The sequence below is a fragment of the Chlorocebus sabaeus genome, chromosome 12 (genome assembly GCF_047675955.1).
Source record: "Chlorocebus sabaeus isolate Y175 chromosome 12, mChlSab1.0.hap1, whole genome shotgun sequence".
NCBI classification, from domain to species: Eukaryota; Metazoa; Chordata; class Mammalia; order Primates; family Cercopithecidae; genus Chlorocebus; species Chlorocebus sabaeus.
The window spans coordinates 106,090,659-106,111,284 of record NC_132915.1 but is presented as its reverse complement, the minus strand read 5'-3'; the positions used below and the strand labels follow the sequence as shown (position 1 = coordinate 106,111,284).

At 46.1% G+C, this 20,626-nt stretch overlaps 1 protein-coding gene across 4 annotated transcripts in view; it reads right to left on the bottom strand.

Annotated features, from left to right (window-relative positions):
* FUBP3 (far upstream element binding protein 3) overlaps positions 1-20,626 on the bottom strand; it is a 58,653-nt gene that overhangs the window by 16,659 nt on the left and 21,368 nt on the right. For 3 of the 4 annotated variants that reach the window (XM_008005921.3, XM_008005923.3, XM_073022013.1), the window contains exons 3-9: positions 11,208-11,241; positions 8,717-8,766; positions 8,213-8,284; positions 6,894-6,951; positions 4,725-4,887; positions 3,382-3,480; positions 859-963 (exon numbers count right to left, since the gene is read on the bottom strand). In XM_008005921.3, coding sequence (XP_008004112.1) covers positions 859-963; positions 3,382-3,480; positions 4,725-4,887; positions 6,894-6,951; positions 8,213-8,284; positions 8,717-8,766; positions 11,208-11,241 — 581 coding nt within the window. The remainder of the gene's footprint in view (positions 1-858; positions 964-3,381; positions 3,481-4,724; positions 4,888-6,893; positions 6,952-8,212; positions 8,285-8,716; positions 8,767-11,207; positions 11,242-20,626) is intronic. The other variant, XM_008005922.3, reaches the window with a different exon arrangement.

Sequence of the window (20,626 nt, the reverse complement as noted above, 5' to 3'; positions counted from 1 at the left end):
GAGATGATGTCTGGCTATATTGCCCAGACAGATCTCAACCTCCCGGCCTCAAGTAGTACTCCTGCCTAAGCCTCTCAAAGCACTGGGATTACAGGCATGAACCACCATGCGTGGCCCTAGTGGTTCTTTAAAGTGTATTTTTTTCCTTCATTTTTCTTTTATTGTGGCTAAAATATACATAATATTTATCACTTAACCACTTGTAGGTACACAATTCAATGACATTACATACATTCACAATGTTGTGTAACCATCACCACTATCCATATCCATTTCATCATCCCCAGCAACTCTGTATCCATTAAACAATGACTCCTCCTTCCCCCAGCATCTGACAGCTTCTACTGTACCTTCTGCCTCTATGCATCTGCCTCTTCTAGGTGCCTCAGGTAAGTGGAATCGTACAATATTTGTTCTGTATCCGTCTTATTGCAATGAGCATACTGTTTGTAAGGTTCATCCATGTTGTCGCACACAACAAAATTTCATTTTCTAGGATAGATTCTGACCCCCCTGCAACCTCATCAATAAATACAGGCTGCTGAGTTTGATAGAATCATGATATACATCACCAAGAAATCCTGAACTTTGGTTTTTACCTGGGCAACTGGTTAACCTCTAAAGCAAAGCTTCAAAACCAAGGGAAACGGCCCCATGCCCTGAAATGCAGCCAGCTCCCCTCACTGCAGGCTGATTCCGTTCCAGTCCACCCTCACACCCACCCTAACAAGCGAGGCAATTCTTAAGGTTTTGAGACAAAACTTAACTAACTTGCTCAAGGTTAAAGAGCTGACAGAAGTGTGACCTACAACTTTAATCCTCATCTCATTTGCCTACTAACCTGTAATTTAAGCATACCTCTATACTGCCTCCTCCCATTCGGGAGTTGAAATCACCACGTACACCCCGAAAGTCAGCTTGGTCTTTTTCTCGGATAATCTCTAGTACCATTTCTCTTGCTTGCTGCATAAACACAAACAAAAAGCATTATGAGAAAACATTCCTGAAAAAAGATACACCACCAGGTGAAATTTCAAGATCAAACCCTCTTAACTAGGGGTTTAAAGGCGCTCAGCTTTAGGATAATTCGCTTACTGCTTATGGGACATGTAGGGATGCATGTATCAAATTTTAAGTGATGTGTCCAAATGTCCACACAGGTAAGGGTCCACCCTCTATAAAAAGCCTCAGTTGGGTGAGCACATCTGCGTATGGTCAGAAATGGATTCCTATCACCCCTAGGTGTTTTTAAATTTTTAAATCTTTTTCTTTCTCATCAATACAGTGGATTGACCTAGGTGTTTCTTGGTGCCATTTCTTTATAGCAGGAAGGGGTGTCTAAGAGCGCCCACTGAGGGCAGGTCCACGAGAGAGAACTTTGCCAAGGCTTTACATCACAGAGGCACTCCAGTAAGTTAAAAAGAAAAGGCTGAAAGCCACATACATTGCTTTAAACAAACAAACAACAACAACAAAAGGGCAAGCCTATCTTATTTCTATAATCTCCTGATGAGACTTCCTTGTGGACGTCACTATATCCCAGGCAGACTCAAGTGTCCTTCTCCCCAAAACACACACTTGGCAAGTCTGTCGCTGCAAGTCGGCCAGCCCGTGCCAGTACCAGCCACGCAGGAATCTGTGCTAAAGACCTACTGTACCTTACAACTCAAGGGAATGTGAGAACTGTGTCTAGGAAGAAACAAAACAAACCCGTCAGCAATTTAAATCTTAGGACAGTTGGAGAAATCTGGATACGTACTGGATACCAGACGATGTTTTACAAGTACAGTTTTCTTAGGCCTGGTTATTCTTAGGAGATACATGCTTAAGGATTTAGGGGTAGAGTCATAACATCTGCCACTTCAATGATAAAGAAACACACACACATGCACACACATACAGCAAAACGTTAGGCAGGTTGAAGAGGTATATAGGTGCCCTAAATACAGCAGACTCTATCTCCTAAATGAAAAAAAAAAGTGAAATATAGTTTTAAAATTTAAAAAATACTAAAACCCATTAAGTTAAAATTATTTCCTGCAAATTTATGGGACATTAATGATATATTCTTTGCTTGAGGTTTTTCCCTACAAAAGACACCATCAAAGGCTGTGACAGAGAATGGAGGCCTCTGAGGGAGGCAGTCAAGAAGCAGGCACTCTGCGGCCCCCCTGCAGCCTGCCGCGGGCCTAGATCCGACACCACCACAGCACTGGAGCCCACGGCTGGATGCTGCGCAGGGTGGGGAAAGGCAAGAGGCAATCTGGTTCCTTAAATGCCCAACTGTTCACACTGAGAGAAGGCCGGGAGCTCTGGAGGAGACAGCACATGAGGACTCTGGCCTGATGGAAGTGAAGGACCGCATCACTGACTGGAGTCCCCACGCAGAACCATGCCCACCACTGCCCTCACTCCTGTTCTAAAACTGTTATTTTACAGGTGTACCTTGACCAGCTTAGCTGAAGGATAGGGTTCAGAATTGGGAGACATATTTTGCCAGGGACTGGAAACTTTCACTGATCAAAACCCCAATGCTCCCGGAGAAGACCCATTCTTGATGGTGGCCTGGCTCACCGAGGAGCATCACCCTGGAGCTACTGTGAATGTGGCAATGGTAAGACAGGCTGCAGGTGGCAGAAAAAAGTACATCTGTGTTTCACTGAGGACAGACAAAAACCTTCTACCCTCTGCCCACTTGAATTCCTGCTACCAGCAAGAGTTGGAAGGATAGGACCACCCCAGGGGATTGAAAACCAAGCCCCTTACTGCTTTCAGCCAGTGGGGCTGTCTCCCCTGGCAGCTCGGGGCACAGGACACTTGCTATGAGGGTGCCCAGGCACCTGGATGGCTCTGGTACCTGTGCTCACCTCCAACCTCAGCTGAAGGGCTTGCAAAATAAGCCCAGAAGAGAATGAGCAAGTAAAAGCCAAGCACAGCCTGCATCTAAGCTGACCACAGGTTAGCAAATCAAAACTGCACCTGGAAGGATGACACGGGGGAAGCAAAACAAAACAAAACAAAAAAACCGTCCTGAGCTGCGCCACCAGCAGAAGCGCGGAACTGTTCTGCACACACACAGTCCAGGACAGTCACCATCAGCCTCAGGTGTTACTGGGCATTTGAGGTGTGGCCAGTGTACATGAGGAGCTCAGTTTTTATTTAATGTGAGTGAATTTAAATAGCCACAAGTAGCTAAGGCCTCTGGTTTTGGGCAGCACAAACCTAGATTCTTTTCATCACCAAACTTTGTTGAGGAGAACAGTTTACCTTCAATAACGGAGCAGCCAGTTTCACAATTACTTGAGGAAGATAAAAGTTCTAGGGTACCACCAACTGACAGTCCCACAGCCAGGAGTCACCCAACCCATGGCTCTTTCCTACCTGTACTTTAAATGCGTCTCCAGTGATACGAAGAGGCTTGTCTGCTCCCGTGGGCAATGGGCCATCCTGGATCATGACCATCTTCACTCCTGTCCGCTCCTGTGGGGAACACACACCAGCACAGCCCTCACTGTCATGAATTGGATCCAGTCACACCCACAATAAGCCCACATCCCACCTACCACCAGGGACTGCCTTCCAACCTGGGCCATGAAGCTGGCTTCTGTGACAGCAGACATATAGGTTGGGTAAGACCATGTCCAAATGAGATGTAAAACCATCTGCTAAAATGATTCCAGTCCCTGGAGTATCTAAGCACTAAGGAGCTACTTTTACTGAACGCCAGGCACTTGGCACACACTCCACCTGACACTATGTGATGAGAACTTCCGTGGAACTGAGAGTCAAGTCCTGCCATCTTTCTACTTCAGCGTGTAACAGCTCTAGGTCCAGAGGTAATGAGTGGGGAACCAAAACTTGGAGGCTGGGATCCCAAATGATAAACTCTCAGAATCTACATTAGGATACCATCCTTACAACCGGGACCCAAGGACCGGGTTATGAGATGGCACGCAAGGGAAGCCACAATCCTTTACTTGCAACTGCAAAATCCCTTTTCTGAAAGAAAAGTTTATTTATAATTCATCTGGCAGCAAAACTGAACTCATGTCAATGTATTTTTTTCTTTTCTCTGAGTGTACTACTCTATTTAGCTACAGAAATACGCATTTGATTTCAGGGTACTACCCCAGAACTTGCTGGGAGTGTCAAATTCTGAAACGTGTCTGGTGCCGAGTCTCTCAGACGAGCGATTCTGGCACTAACAGGAGCTAATGCTCACGGAACATTCACTCAGTAACAGGCTCTTACATAAGAAGAAAAGAACGGCTATTATTTCAGCTCCATCACAACAGTGAGGCCTGCACTTGCCCCTTCTGACACACAAAGACCCTGAACCTTCAAAAAGTAAATGAGCACATTTAAGATCAATCAATGAGGGAGGAAGAATGCTGGATCCGAGCCTCTGACTCCAAATACTGCACTTTTATCTGAGATGCTGTCCTCTGATGATAAAAGTAGCCCTCACAGAGCTCACGGCCAAAAAGGCTGCTCAAAGTTCACAAGGGCCCTGATAGGGCACACCTGCCCCAGTATTTGGCGTCACACTCGGCATCAGGCGTGGCCGTGGTGTATGTTCAGAAGCTGTCTGTCAAATGGAGGAAGGAAGCCTCAGCATCATGCTGTGCAAAGCCAGCCCAGTCAGGGAACGCCGGCCGTGAGCAGATCTCTGGGCCAGGAAGCTGAAGAGCAGCCGCTGTGCTCCGTGCTCCGGGCTTACATACCTGCAACTGCTTGATTGTTTCCCCTCCTCTGCCGATGACCAGACCCACTTTAGATGCAGGAATGAGAATCTCCTGGATTGTGCTGTTGCTGTCTATGTCATTATGAAAGCCAGGTCCATTTCGACAGCGGTCCACAATCTGTCCCAGGAGCCGTTTGGCTTGTCTTTGGGAGGGAAAAGAACCACAAGAGAACCAGCATTAAATGGAGGCTCTGGGTGTGCAAGACAGGGAAATAGCACTGAGGGAAAACCTGCGGGGGTCAGGGCAGCCCTCCATCCAGCTCCAGCTCCTGCCCCAACCCGGAGGTCTCTCTGCCATCCGCCACGCTACTGGCCTGGAATTTAAAAGCAACATACACCATAGTACCAACGCTGCGACACAGAGCCTTGCCGCCCCTTTCAAGCCTGCCCTCTGCTCATGCTTATGTCTCCACAAAGGTGTCGTCTCCTATTAGGATGCCAGCTGCTCTGGAGGCAGAGACCATCTTTTATCCCTTTACATCTCTCTGTTCCCCCATCCAACATGGCCCTTCTCACAGAATATACTCAGTACACATTTGTTAAATAATGCAGGCAGGAGAGACAGCCAGCAATGAGAAAGATGGGAAGAAAGCAAGCAAGGATTAGTACTCACTGTCTGAACTCCCATACTCCACGCTGCCTCTTCATAACCAACAACACTGCTCTATGACTTCTAAGCTAAGGCTATGAATCCCAGTTTGGTTCCAAGAGGTGGGAAAGGGGGAGGCGGTGCTGGATGCAGCTGTGCACTCACAGACACCTGCTTTGGGCTTTCCATGGCAGCCAAGTTGGGACCCTGCATGTCACATGTCCTGCCATTTGTGTTGATTTCTTGGGCAGTGGGGGAGGGCAACTGTAACATGGCGACAGCACAGCCCAGACCACCAAAGTCATCTGCTGGGCCAATTTCCTTTTCTGCACCAGAATTTCTCCTGGCTGTTATTTCCCGTATTTATTCTCTAAATTGCCACACATGATCTGCTTTTTGGTTTCTCTAATGGAGAAGAATTCAGCTACTGAACAGGCTGGCTGTGCTGCTCACTGACGAAAATGAAATTTGTTTCCTCCTAGAGTTATAATCCCACTGCCTCTGGTCCTTGGGTAGACAGGAAGCAGGAATGGTTAGAAGAGTAGTAAGAAAGAAGAGAAAGGCAGGAAATAGATGTGGCCTTTTGTCGTCTTGAGCCTTTGCGTACAGAATCAGCTTCGTGTATCTTCCGACTTACAGCAGCTTTTTAATATTTTGCTTGTGTACTAGATTAACCTGTGTTGGAAGAAAAATGCTTTGACTCCAGCAAACCATCCAGCTTGCCCTGTAATGCACACCTGCCAGCGATATTTATTCTGGTTCACTGCTTGCAATGTGATGGCAGAACAAGAGAATTTAAGCTCATCTAGACTCCCTGAGAAATGGAAGCAATAAAACAACCCTACCTATTGAGCCAGATATAATCTTAGCACTCCTGGCCCCAAATGCAGTGCTGCTCTGTAGATTGAAGGACAGCAAGCAGGCTGTAAGTCAGTATGTTTCCCTTTCCTGGGAGATTCTTGGATTTATGACGCCTGCACCTGGTATAAGGTTCTGAGTTTGTGAGTAACAGGGTAGGAAAGCAATGTTAGTCTTAAGGCTGTTGCAAGGGCGCCAAAAGTCAGGACATCCTCTGGCCAGTCCGTACGGCCCTCTGAGTAGAGCAAAGGTCACGAAGAGTTGACTCATTTGGTTCACAAATATCAGAAGGGTAACGGGATCAGCCTCCAGCCAAAAGACCTGGTACCAGGATTCTCAGTAGCTCACCAAGTGACTGGCTTACTAATCCAGACCTGCTCAGGTAAAGGAGGTGTTAACAAGGAAGAAGTAAGTTGATTAGAGCATTCAGGTGAGGTGAATGTACACTCCTGAGACCCTGGTTTGAAGGAGAAGTTATGACAGCTGTGGGGTTTAGAACGAAGGCGATATCTCGTGTACTTAAGGTAACAAAATCCCCTGGCACAGTAACCTCCCAGATTTTTTTCCTGTGGAATTATCTGCCTGTGTGGCCAGACTGCAGCACAGATTCACAGTGTTCAGTAACAGTGTTGCCCTTCCATTTCTCCCCATTTGGGGAAGGAGGAAGAAGAGTGAAAGAAAAAGTAAATAAAATAAACTTACTCAATACTTTCTGGGGTTCCGGTAAGTACACAGGGCCTCTCTGGAATCCCAGAACTCTCTATAAGAAGAATCAAGAAGATGAGGGGTGTTGGTGGGCACCGGGCACATGCACCTCTGCCTCTGTACAGACTCTCTCTAGGGCTGCTGCCTGCGCCAGCCCCGCAGAGGCCCAGGCTCCCAGAAAAAGACAGTTTGCTTCCGCTTGTGGACAGAACATGAAGCTGGTAGCTCCACCCTGGGTTCTCGAAGCAGAAACAAGTCCCACAGGGGAAGCTAGAGGGACGTGACAGGGTCTGTGAGTTGGTCCTGATTACCCGTCTCAGCTTCACTTCTGAGCCATTCACACGCTAGTCATTGTTTCAGTCCCTTTATCGTGCTATTCCTCAGTTTCTCCATTTGCAGCTCAACGGTGATGTGTCTGCACACGGCACACAAGCTAGCACACCAGGAAGGAACTTCATGACACACATATCAGGACATACCAGTTATGGCATGAATGTCCCAAGAGATCAGTGACATCTATGTGGAACTAGGCCACTGAACGAGAGAAACACGTTACTTTCTAACACCACATGATGCCTCATTTTGTTCCTAAAAAATTTGCTTCTCAAAATCCTTCCTCAAAAAAATGAAAGAGAAACAGCTAACAGGAGTTACTGCCTTCAAGACACTGTAATACGTATCTTTTAAAAGGACAAACATTTTTCTAGTCAAATGTCCTTCAAACCCCTTCCTTTGCAATGGAAAGAGGTCAAGCTCAAATTAGATGACGAAACCATAAATAAAATAAAAAACTGTTCTTTACTCCATCTCTCTCCATATTGCATGGCCAAAATGAACCCAGCTAGGAAAGGTTGGAAAACATGTTCAGTGAGTGCTAATCCAGCCAGGACCCCCAGCTATCCTCTTCCCACAAAGGGAAGGGACAGTCTTATCCAGGGGAGGCTCTCCTGATGCACACAGTCAAGGAGTGACCCCAAAATCGTAGGATTCCTACAGGCCCCACTATGCCACTATGTCTGGCATAACATTCTGGTGCAGAAAACATAGTTCCTAGAGTGGCAGGTGTTTGGGAAGGGGCCATGTCTGGCCACAGAGCTGAGGGAGAGTTTACCCCAGAAGCCAGATACGAGGCCTTATCTCCGGGCCCACCTTTGCTCTGATCCTTCTGGTTCTCATTTAGGAGTCCAACTCCCGAAGTGCAAGGAAAACACCAATCGCATATACTTACCCAAGCAACAAGCAAAGTACCGAATCTGGAAAAGTTTGTAAAATACTGATTTCTATAAAATTGATATCCATTTTTAAAAAGCCCTTACCTGAAGCAATCTGAATTTTGCAACCAGATTCTGCTTGAATCCGTGAAATCTGCTCACCTCCCCTGCCGATAACTGAAACAAATTGAACAGGGTCAGAATACACGCCCCCATTCCGTATTTCACCACGCATGAATGACTGAATTAATTCCACAAACTGTGACACTTGGCTCACAACACTACACATCGAGTTGGCCCCTGTGAGCCCATCTCCACTCTTTGGGCACGATGGCAGCAGAGAGCCCGTGTGAAACAGCCTACAGGCAGAGGGGATTCAAGCTGAGGTGAGGAGAGGTGGGGAAGGTGGGGGCATCCACAGCCCAGTGCTCTGGTTTCTGCAGCACTTCAGAGCTGTGGGGAACGGCATGTGCAAAGCATTCTACTACAGGTGACACCCACAAGAGAGATTAAAACTAAAAGGACATCCTGGCAAAGGAGCTCAGAAAAAAACAGAGAGAAAAAGAAGAGACAGGAATCAGGGAAAAAGTAGATAACATGGATACTTACTAAATCCAACCATTTTGTCAGGCACTTTGAATTCTTCCGTTATTACTGTCCTAAAAACAAAGAACATTTTGGAAAAAATACAGAATACAGAATTTTGCAGCCATTTTAGGTCCCCAAATTGTCCACACTGGCAATGTTGCAAGATAAAAGCTTAAAATACATCAGGCCAATCTGGCCAACAAATCCGCCACCATCTACAAAGAGTGTCACGTAATGAACCCTCTGGTCAATCATTCCTCCTAAAGATCTAAGCCTCTCATCTCCCTGTGTCAGAGGAAGAAACCTCGGGTTTTCACGAAACCACCACCTCCTCTAACAGCTGCCTTTTCTTCAAACAGCACCTCTCAGCGTTGCCTCATTCTGCCTGGTTAGGTGCTCTCTAACCAACGGGCCATCAATCCCAGGTCACTGAAAGGTCCTCCGGGGTTGTGGGAGATGTTCAGACTTCCACTGTGGAGTCCTCTCTAGATGAAGAGATACCCAACTTTTCTTCAACATTCCTTGTTTCCCAATCTTTTTATTGTCTGCTGGCCTCCCTTCTAATTTATGGATGTTTCTTAAGTTGAGATGCCCCAAATGGAATCAGTATCCGATGGAGGCGTAATCAGTGTTGCCAGAACAGAATAATTACCTCACTTACTCTGCAAGGTACTTCTGTTAAATGCTATCCCATCCATTATGTGCCTTTTTTTTTTTTTTTTTAAACTACTATTGCACTGGCTTTTTTCAAACAAACCTTCAAATCTGCCATACAGTGTATTGTGGACAATGTCCAATTTGCCCAACACCCCAGAAAGCAATTAAATCTCAACATTTACCTTGGGAGGATGCTAAATGCAAGTAGTTAAAAACAAAACAAAAAAAAGGGGCAAGCATTTTTAAACATCTCTCACACAGCTGGATTTTTACCCATCACAGAAAAGATTGAATAAGTGCGTATTTTTAGGGAGAGTGCATTACTTAGAAGAAATGCAACAGCATAAATAGCACTTGCCACTGTATCATTTTGATGGGAACAACAGTCTTCTCTTTGTGGAGTTTACACCCTCAAGCTTATGTACAAGACGGGATTCTCTCCACCTCTTGGGATATATGTGTTCTCCCCAAATCAGGCAATTCATTCCCAGCTTGCTAATCAGTAACACCATGGATGTGAATGCCAAGTCTTGCATCCCAACGTGTCCTGCAGCAGAAGCCAGGTCCCTGTCAGGATGTGCTTCCTGACTCTGTGGCGACGGATGACAGGGCTCTTGTGCCTGTGGCCAGGAGGCTGCTGCTCACACCATGTGTAGCATGAGCTGTCTACTCTGTCTACTCTCAGAAAATATTACCAGGGAATCCACTAGAGGGGCTTCAACACTACTGCAATACAAAATGTCACAAAGCCCAGGCAGCTCCTGGCCCTAAGGAATAACTTTAGCGGATTCTGAGCAAGAAACATACTCTGGGTTTCCAGGAAGAAAACGTTCTAATCTCAATGCAAGGCTGAAACTTGTCCAAGGTACAAAATATAAACACCTTGGAAAAGAAAATCCTGACTAGTTATGGCTTTATAGGAAAGTTAGCATTTGATACTAACGATCACCTCATTTAAATTTTTCAATTCATCAACAAACAAAACAAAGCAAACAAAGAAACAATAACAAAAAAAACCCAGGATAAAACTTTTGTTTAACTGATGCCTGGTGATTTCTAGAAACTCCCAAACAGCTAGGCAGAATACAAGATGACAGAATTGTTTTGCTGATAGAAGGTTAAGGATATGTTACAGCAACAGATACACAGCACAAAATTCATCCTTCCGGAAGAGAAACTGTGGCAGTTTCTTGTATAGGTTTTCCTGTTTGAAGGGCGATACACTATGACCACACATACCCCATCTTACAGACTGGCCTTTGTAAAATTCAGGGCTCTTTCTGTATCTCTCTAAATCCTCAATGTTTGACAGAAGGCTATGAAGGGACACAGAAACAGATAATCGGCTGGGCTGAGGCTCTCTGGCAAGTCCCTACCACTTTGGAGGGATAGAACCCTGGCGTCTGGCCTCCCCACTACACACTAGCCACCCACCCATACTTCCTGGGCACCCAAGGCATTCTCTTGGGAGTGTCTGACCCTCACACTTCGAGGTGTCCCTTCTCAGGTGAAGAGGCTGAGGATTAATTAAATATTGGCAACACCACAAAACCAGGTGGGAAAATCTCATTCTCTCCTTTTAAATTAAATTTACACTGGTAGAAAGAGCAACTCCAATCTTCTACAAGTATTTTAAGTTACTGCAATAATGGCTGATTTTTAATGCCTTGTATTAGTTTATCCCTGAGCTGACACTATCTTGGAAATGGCTAGCAAAAACCTCGAGTCTTGAAGAAGCCTAACCCATGCTTTTTCACACACTCAACCTCTGACTTTCTAGCACTCTAGTACAGATGGTGGATCAATAAACAATTAGAAATGATCAATAAATAATAAAACATAACCCACTGCTTACCTTTGATGTACTAAGGCCCCTAACTGGTTACCTACTGTGGCAAAGAGAAAGAGAAAAAAAAAAATCAAAGCATTAGCACGGATAAACTAACTTCATCCTTACCATTCTTACCATTTCGGGGAGGGGGGAAAGAAAGGCAGAAAGAAAGCAAACAGTAATTTAGGCTCAGTGGCTGAAATGAATGCGTTATATGATATGAAACAGGAGGGGACATCTTGATCAACACAGTCTCTAACCCAGTGTCCAGCTGAACACAGGATAAGAAATTGATCTGTGTGTCCACATGCTGTGAGGCCTGGGAGAAAATCCTGCTAGCCCAAATCCCTCTAACTTCCTACCTCCCTCCTGCTCTGGATCCAAACTCAATGTAAAGACGGGAAGAGATCCTTTTTTAAAAACAAATGAGAAGATTGACCCTCCTTGGATGCATTGTTAAGGATTGCCCCACAGCAGCTGTAGTCATGAGGAACAGGCACATATGCTCCTCCTGGCCACGGGGCAGGAGCCGCCCCCTGGTGCCCCCCCCCACCGGATTCCCCCCCCCCACCAACAGCATAAGCATCTGAAGGAGAGGATCTGGCCTCCTCCCTCCACAGGCCTCGTCACGGACCCACCAGAGCAGTCCATGTGCAGTGGACACTAAGAATGAGCAACTGCCTTTCAAGCCCATTTCACAGAGACAACGGTGCCAAACAGCCTCTTATTATTAAAACCAACTCTGTAATCACATTCCCACAAAACCACTTTAGCTACGCTTTTTGTTCCAGTTTCTCCTCTTTCAGCTATTGATGAGTGTCTCCTTCACCAGCCATCAGCAAAAAGGATTCTGTAGTGTTTCTCTTTTGGAAAATGCGGCTCAGGAAACACAGTCAGCAAACAATGAAAAAGTACAAATCCTAAACATATCACAAAGAACCGACCAAACGCATCTTACAAGATGCTAAAAAGGGCATTCAGAAATACGTCTTTGGGGAAAGTTATTCTAAGGACATGAGGTAAGTCGGAAAGGATCGATTCCACCCACTTGAGGTCAGAGAATGAAATGGTTTGACAACCGAACTATATCTGAAACAGGGAACCAACTGCTCTGCTTGTGCTCAAACTCAGTGCTGTCATTCTCTGACTGGACAGTAAAGAGACAAAGGAAAAAAAGCAGACCGTGACATTTAAAAAGAAAAAGCAAAGCAAAACAATGCTAGCAAAAAGTAAATGAAGCTACTGAGTCAATACCATATTTCTTCTGGATCGATAACAAGATAATGGTCTACCGCCAAAATATTGACACTCGACACTATTAATCTGCTTATCTCAGGGATACGAGAATTGTTTTTTATTGACTCTTAAAATTTTCTCTTTGCATATGTTTGAATATAACAAACATTCTTGCTTGGAACAGGTAGTGCTCACAATTCCCATTTTGCATGAAAACTGGACAACCGCCAGGTCAGGAAAGGAATCCTTACCACAGACTCAGGCCCTGAATAGTGTTGGGGCTGAGGGAGGAACGTTGGCCACGCAGGGCAGTGGGGAGGAAAAGAAACACAGCAAAGGAGAATGTCCATGACAGAGCCCCTGCGAGCCTGTTAGCTGTTCCTCAGTCAGCTGAGCTTCCCTGATTGCTATCAGAATCCCCCTCTTCGTGGGTAAAGAATCTACTGAAGCCAGAAGAACTAAAATGTCTTGAAATGATGAGAACACAGAGGAGAGGTACTCAGCATTCCTCAGGTGGGGCAGAGGCCGCACCGTGGGTCCTGGTTCACTGTGTTGTTTGGTAAAGGATGTCAAAGGGCCGATGATCTTCAGAAATTTCTGTCTCAGCCAGAGAAGCCACAGAAACACAGGGCAGTGCTACCATAAAGAACTCCCTGAGATTCACAAGAACATTCAGAGAGCTCCTGTTCAAAAGCCATTTGAAATTTTGTGCTCATCACAAAAATGGCAATTCCTTTTTGTTGGCAAAGTATGTGTTACAGGTGCCACGCACACAACACCGTTCCGACCAGCCACAGTGGAGGCACTCACAATGGCCAGAGATGGAAATGTACACACTATCATCCCAAATAGATGGGCTGCTGAGAGCTACACCACTGAGAGGAAATCAGGTTCGAGTCCAGAGTCAACTCTGAGCTGGCGGATGCTTAGGAAGGATAAATCATCTCCCTCCTCCATGCAAATTCTGGAGCCCACCCAAGGTTGAAACATGTGATTACAGTTTCATTCCCTTCAGAACATTCCCATTTGGTGCCTAAAAACGAAAACCAGCAGTTAGATCGGGGCATTGGGTACTCATATGGCCAAGTTCTATGTCCATCTCCAGGAACAGGAACCTCTCCTTAGTCTTCGCAACGAGGAGGGGTCACACTAAGGAGGCAGATGGGAACACCTATCATGTTCAATTGAATGGAACTACACTCATTTTCCTGTAAAAAAGGAAAAATGCTGGGTAAAATCAGTCCTATTTCCACTAATGGCGTGTGCTGGTCGACAATGCATCTTCTCGCTTCCAAAGGTCCCCTTGGAGCAATTCCAGCACATCCAGGTGTAGTTCTCATTTCCCTTGTGCACTATGTAATACGAACTGCCTGGGCTGTGAGTCATTCCACAAAATCATAAATTCTTTCTGAAGAGTAATACTCTGTCAATTTTAATAATAATCTTAAAAAAAAAAAAAAAAGGGTCAGGTCAGGTGCGGCCACTCATGCCTGTAATCCCAGCACTTTGGGAGGCCAAGGCGGGCAGGTAACTTGAGGCCAGGAGTTCAAGACCTGTCTGGCCAACACGGTGAAACCCTGTCTTTATTTTTAAAAAAAAAAAAAAAAAAAAAAAGAAAGAAAAAAATACAAAAATGTGCTGGGTGTGGTGGTACACATCTGTAACCCCAGCTACTCGGGAGGCTGGCATGCAATGAACCCAGGAGGCAGAAGTTGCAGTGAGCCGGGATCGTGTCACTGCACTCCAGCCTGGATGACAGAGCAAAACTATCTCAAAAATAAAACAAACAAAAACAAACAAAAAAAGGTGATCAGATATTTTTTCCCTGCTAATGAAGAGAAAAAAAAAGACTTCATTTTTTTTCCTCCTCTGAAAGAAACAAAACAGCACTGGGAAATACACGCAACTTTGCAATATGCATCAGCTTTTTTTTTTTTTTCTTTTTTCTGAGACAGAGTTTCACTCTTGTTGCCCAGGCTGGAGTGCAATGGCGCGATCTTGGCTCACCACAACCTCTGCCTCCTGGGTTCAAGCGATCCTCCTGCCTCAGCCTCCTGAGTAGCCGGGACTACAGGCATGTGCCACCATGCCTGGCTAATTTTGTATTTTTAGTAGAGACAGGGTTTCTCCATGTTGGTCAGGCTGGTCTCGAACTCCCGACCTCAGGTGATCCACCTGCCTTGGCCTCCCAAAGTGCTGGGATTACAGGTGTGAGCCACGCTGCCCAGTCACATCAGCTTTAATAGTTACACCCCCACTCCCACCCCAGAGCAAGGAACAAAAGTGCCAATTCCTCCTTCACAACAGCTCAGCCAGCACACCCACACGGAACCACTGGCCAGAGGCAGGTGAGTGAGTCTGTTGTGGGGGGGGGGAGGGGAATACCAATTTTTATAACTGCAAAAGCAAATAACCCAAATCTTCTTTAGATTTTGCAAACAATCCTCCCTCCTCTGCCTCTTCTTTGGATGTGCAGTCTCCTCTGACTGACCAATGGCTTTCCACGCCCCACCTCAGGTCAGTAACACACACTTAGCGGTGCAGAGTTTTCAGAAAGCTTTTCCCCCAGGGACACTACAAAGGCCTCCTGTGTTCTAGGCAGCAACTCTTGCTCCAGGGCCACGAAACACTGATATGCTGAGTTCAGCTGAAAGTACTTTGGCAAGCATAATTTATTAATTTTGCAAATTATTTTTAAAAAGTGAAAGTAAATTCAAGTTTATCTCAATAATGCCACTCTTTTTTGTTGTTGTTGTTTGAGTCAGTCTCGCTCTGTCTCCCAGGCTGGGGTGCAGTGGCGCGATCTCGGCTCACTGCAACCTCTGCCTCCTGGGTTCAGGCGATTCTCCTGCTTCAGCCTCCCAAGCAGCTAGGATTACAGGTGTGCGCCACCACGCCCAGCTAATTTTTGTACTTTTAGTAGAGACGGGGTTTCACCATGTTGGCCAGGCTGGTCTCAAACTTCTGACCCAGGTGATCCGCCTGCCTCAGCCTCCCAAAGTGCTGGGATTACAGGGTGAGCCACTGCGCCAGCCAATCACATCACTCTTACCTGCAGTCTACTATAAACTTCTGTGAGTGGAAAGAACACCCCCCACCCCCAGCCACACTAGGTGCTTTCCTGGGCGCCTCACCTGCATGAACCCACCTGGTCCTACAAGAACCCACCTTTGAGGCAGCTACTGGCACTGCCATTCCCATCTAACTGAAGAGGAAGGTGCTATCGCACTGCACCCAAGCCCTCAGAATGGCATGCAGGCCAGGGGCCTGTGCCTGTGCAAACTCTGTACCCCTTCATCTTCCCGTCCTCTAATCTTGTGGGTTTCAACACTTATCACTGTTTAATTTTGTGATATTAACTCTCTTGATCATTCTTCATCTCACAGGTCAGTGCCTTCCAGATGCTGAGCACTGAGACAGGACTTGAGGATACAACAATCTAACAAAGTCACCTTTGCCCTCAGGGAGCTTAGAGTCTAGCAGGGAAGGCAGAAGGCAACAGATGAGGGGGCCTACCCTAGCCTCCAGGGACACGCTGGGCCCTGCACCTTCTCCCCAAGTGCCTAAGAGGAAAAAGAATTCTATGATACTATACTCATAGCCCTAAGCTTTACTTTCATTTACACCAGTGTCATGAAATCAATACAGGGGGTCACAACAAGCTTTATTAAAAAACAAAAGAGAAAACAGAATGTACCATATATAAAAAGGGTAATGTATTTCATAAAACTTTCATTTCAGTCACATATGTGTTTTAATACATCTGTACTAACTAGCTCTGATGGAAACAGTTTTTCTCATATGGAGAGTGGTATTTTTTCTTTTTTGTTTGAGACAGAGTCTTGCTCTGTCACCAGGCTGGAGTGCAGTGGCACGATCTTGGCTCACTACAATCTCCACCTCCTGGGTTCAAGCAATTCCCCTGCCTCAGCCTCCCGAGTAGCTGGCACTAAAGGCACGCACCACCATGCCCAGCTAATTTTTTTGTGTTTTAGTAGAGACGGGGTTTCACCATGTTGGTCAGGGCGGTCTCCATCTCCCGACCTCGTGATCACCTGCCTCGGCCTCCCAAAGTGCTGGGATTACAGGCGTGAGCCACCGCACCCGGCCCGGGAGTGCTTTTTCTTAAAGTTTGAAAATAATGAGATATAACCCTCATGATAATCTGATGAGGCAGGTTATCATCAGGTCCATTTTACAGACGGGGAAACACAGGCTCAGAGACGTTAAGGAACTTGCCCAGGGTCAAACAGCTAATGACTAGCAAAGCTGGGATTCAAGCCTTAATCTATCAGACTCTGAAGTCCACATGTTTAAGTACTAAACTATTAGGGCACATGAGACAGAGACCCAGGTTCAACTTCCCTTCTGTCACTTACCATGTATCTATCTGGCCTTGGTCAAACCACTTACTTCTTCAGAAACTGGTTTCCTCATCTACAACAATAAGGAGTTTAAGCTTCAGGTTCCCTTCTGGCTGTGATCTCACACGACCCCCTCGCCTCCGACTTAATCCCTAACCCCTGGCAACCACTAATCTGTTCTCTGTTCCCAAAAGGTTACACAAAGGGGATCATGCAGTATGTAGTTTTTTGGGACTGGCTTTTGCCACCCTGGAGATTCATCCAAGTTGCTGGATGTACTCAGCATTTGTTCCGTTTCACCACTGAGTAATATTCCACGGTATGGCTGTATCGCAGCAGAACCATTCATTACTTGAAGGACAGGTGGGCTGTTTTCAGTGTGGGACTATTACGAACAAAGCTGCTATGTGAACAGGCTCCTGTGTGAACATTTTCATTTCTTGGGGATAAACGCCCAACAGTGCAATTGTGGACTGTGCATAAGTGCAGGTTTAGTTTTGTAACACTCCAAAACTGTATTCGAGAGAGGTTGTACCATCAAGTTGAACTCTGGAAACCTATGAATCCTCTTTTAATTTGGCAACTACTTTTCTTCCCTATTAACAGCCACGAAGAATGTACAGGCATTGTACAAGAGTTCGAGTTATATTTTTGTCACAACATTGATGCCACAGGTTTAGCTCATTCATTTTTGTGGAAAATGTCTACTATTTTACCCAGCTGGCTAAGCCAACTGTCAGCCAACCAGTCAGATCATGCTTTGCCAAGGGGAAAAATCTCACTGCCTTTTTCCAGCTTATACGTACGTATGTACCCATGTAACTATCATCTCACTTCTGAATCAGCTTACACGTACGTATGTACCACGTAACTATCATCTCGCTTCTGAATCAGCTTACACGTACGTATGTACCACGTAACTATCATCTCGCTTCTGAATCAGCTTACACGTACGTATGTACCCATGTAACTATCATCTCGCTTCTGAATCAGCTTACACGTACGTATGTACCCATGTAACTATCATCTCGCTTCTGAATCAGCTTACACGTACGTATGTACCCATGTAACTATCATCTCACTTCTGAATTATAATCCTAACATGGATAGATGGGTGACGGGAGGAAGAAACAAATGGGGGTGGCTGAGGTGGGGGGTAGGGCACAGAGCCTTTGCCAGGAGTTGTCAACTGGATAAAATCAGACCCTGTGCCCTTCACTATTTCTTTTTTTGGAGACAGTCTTGTTCTGTTGCCCAGGCTAGAGTGCAGTGATGTGATCTCGGCCCACTGCAACCTCTGCCTCCCGGATTCAGGCCATTCTCCCACCTCAGCCTCCTGAGTAGCTGGGACTACAGATGCACGCCACCATGTTTGGCCAATTTTTGTATTTTTAGTAAAGACTGGGTTTCACCACGTTGACCAGGCTGGTCTTGAACTCCTGACTTTAGGTGATCTTCCCACTTCAGCCTCCCAAAGTGCTGGGATTACAGGCGTGAGCCCCCATGCCCAGCCTCCCTTCACTATTTCTTACCAAGGCTCTACCCTTTGTTACCTTGGGATTCTCTATTCAGAATTCTTGCCTGGCCCCACTGCTTGGGGATTTTTCCACCCCAGGTGACTGCCCACGGCACACCAAAAGCGGGGAATGGGAGAAGGAGCGCGTGGCAGGAAAGGCATAAACTTCCGGGGCAGACGTGACTCTCAGAAAGGCCCATTTTAGGGAAGAGGGCAGACAGGAGGCAACAAGCTGGAAAAGGACCCTGGGAAGCCTGCCCATGTCCACCTGCCCCTGGAAAGCCTTCATCTGCCCTTGACGACAACTGCCCAACCACATCCCAGTCTCACTTTCCCTCTTCCCTCTTCACAAAAGGCAATCCTTCCTCCTAACCCCTCCTACTCTCAGGAACTAGGTTTTGGTCTTGACTTTTCATTCCTCCAGCATCTGTCATCATCCCCCATTCAGGGAAAGTATCAGCACCTCTGAGATTCGCTTTCCTCTTTCCAGAGTGGAGACTGATGCCTGCAGCACCTGCCTGGGGTACAGGTCACAGGCAGGGGTCTGGGCATCATGGCTCTCACCACCCGCTACCACTTGTACCTCCTATCTCCTGTCTCTCCTTAAGGTCTTGGATTTTCAAACGTCTTTTCCTCCTCATTCCTTTTTTTCCTCCTTCCTGTCCTCCTTTTCAGTCCTTGTCCTATGCTACAAGTACTGAAACAAAGCTTGGAAAGGATCATAGAAATAGTCTATTTCACTCTTCCTGCAAATAATTCATTTGGCAGTACGCCTAAGAATTCGTCCTTTACCCCGTAAGAATACAGCAATTTCCCCTTGTCCATGAGGGATATGTTCCATAGACCCCTGGTAGGTGGCTGAAACCAATGAGAGTACCAAACCCTGTATATACTATATTTTTTCCTATACATTGGTGAGTGGGTAGTGTATACAGTGTGGATAAACATGCTACTCAGAATGGTGTACAATTTAAAAATTAGGAATTGGCCGCGTGCGGTGGCTCACGTCTGTTAATCCCAGCACTTTGGGAGGCAGAGGCAGGTGGATCACGAGGTCAGGCTTTCAAGAACAGCCTGGCCAACATGGTGAAACCCCATCTCTACTAAAAATACAAAAATTAGCTGGCTGTGGTGGCGCATGCCTATAATCCCAGCTAATCAGGAGGCTGAGGCAGGCAGGAGAATCGCTTGAACCCGGGAGGTGGAGGTTGCAGTGAGCCAAGATCGCACCACTACACTCCAGTCTGGGTGACAGAGCAAGACTCCGTCTCAAAAAAAAAAAAAAAGGAATTATTTCTAGAATTTTCCATTTTTCCATTTAATATTTTTGGCAGTGGTTGACTGTGGGAAAATGAAGTCATGAATAAACAGGGAACAACTCTATTATCAAAATTAGGAAGTGTGGTACTACATAAAAGGTGCTTTCTTCAGCAGGTCACGAAGTAAAAAGAGTAAAAAGGAAAAAAAAAAGGTGCCACATAAATAGTAAAGACGAGTCTTCGGGAGAAGAGGCAGGCACAGCTTCAAAGCCCCTTGCGTGGCTTTTCCCCCGCCACGCTAGTGGTGAGGACAGTGCTGTACTCTCCCGAAGCCCTCATTTTGGTGCCACCCGCTACACAGAATGCAGGGGAGGGTAAAGCCTGCTTAGTTCAACTAAGAAAGCTCCTTAAAACTCTACTGAGGAAGAAAACTCGATAGGCTTTGATCTTGGATCAGGAGAGATACACAGGGGCAAATGGGAAGTGACTTCTCCGTCTGTCTATCAGCTCGGGGCAAACATGAGAAAGCACTTGTTTAGGTGGTCAGGGCAGCTGGACAGTGAACCATGAGACAGGAGACTTGTTTAAAGAAACTGGGGGAGGGGTACTCTCTATATACTTCCCTAACTAAAGATGAAGAAAATGTTCATCATCTGATGAGGCTGATTTTAGCTGAGGACTGGCAAATTAAGCTTGAGGGCCAGCTGCCTGTTTCCGTGAAATATCTTACTGGCTCACGCCCATGCTCATTTGTTTATATAGATGCTACGGCTGTTTCTGAAGTCCAATAGCGTAGCTTAGTAGGTGGGATACATAGCCTGCAACCTTACATTTATTTTTGTTTGTTTTGAGATCACTATGTCGCCCAAGCTGAGTGCAGAGGTGCGATCACTGCTCGCTGTGGTCTTAACCTCCCAGGCTCAGGAAATCCTCCCGCCTCAGCCTCCTGAGTAGCTGCAGCTACAGGCATGTACCACCACACCCAGCTAATCTTTTTTCTTTTTTTTGGTAGAGATGGGGTCTTGCTACATTGCCCAGGCTGGTCTCAAACTCCTGGACGCGAGCAAT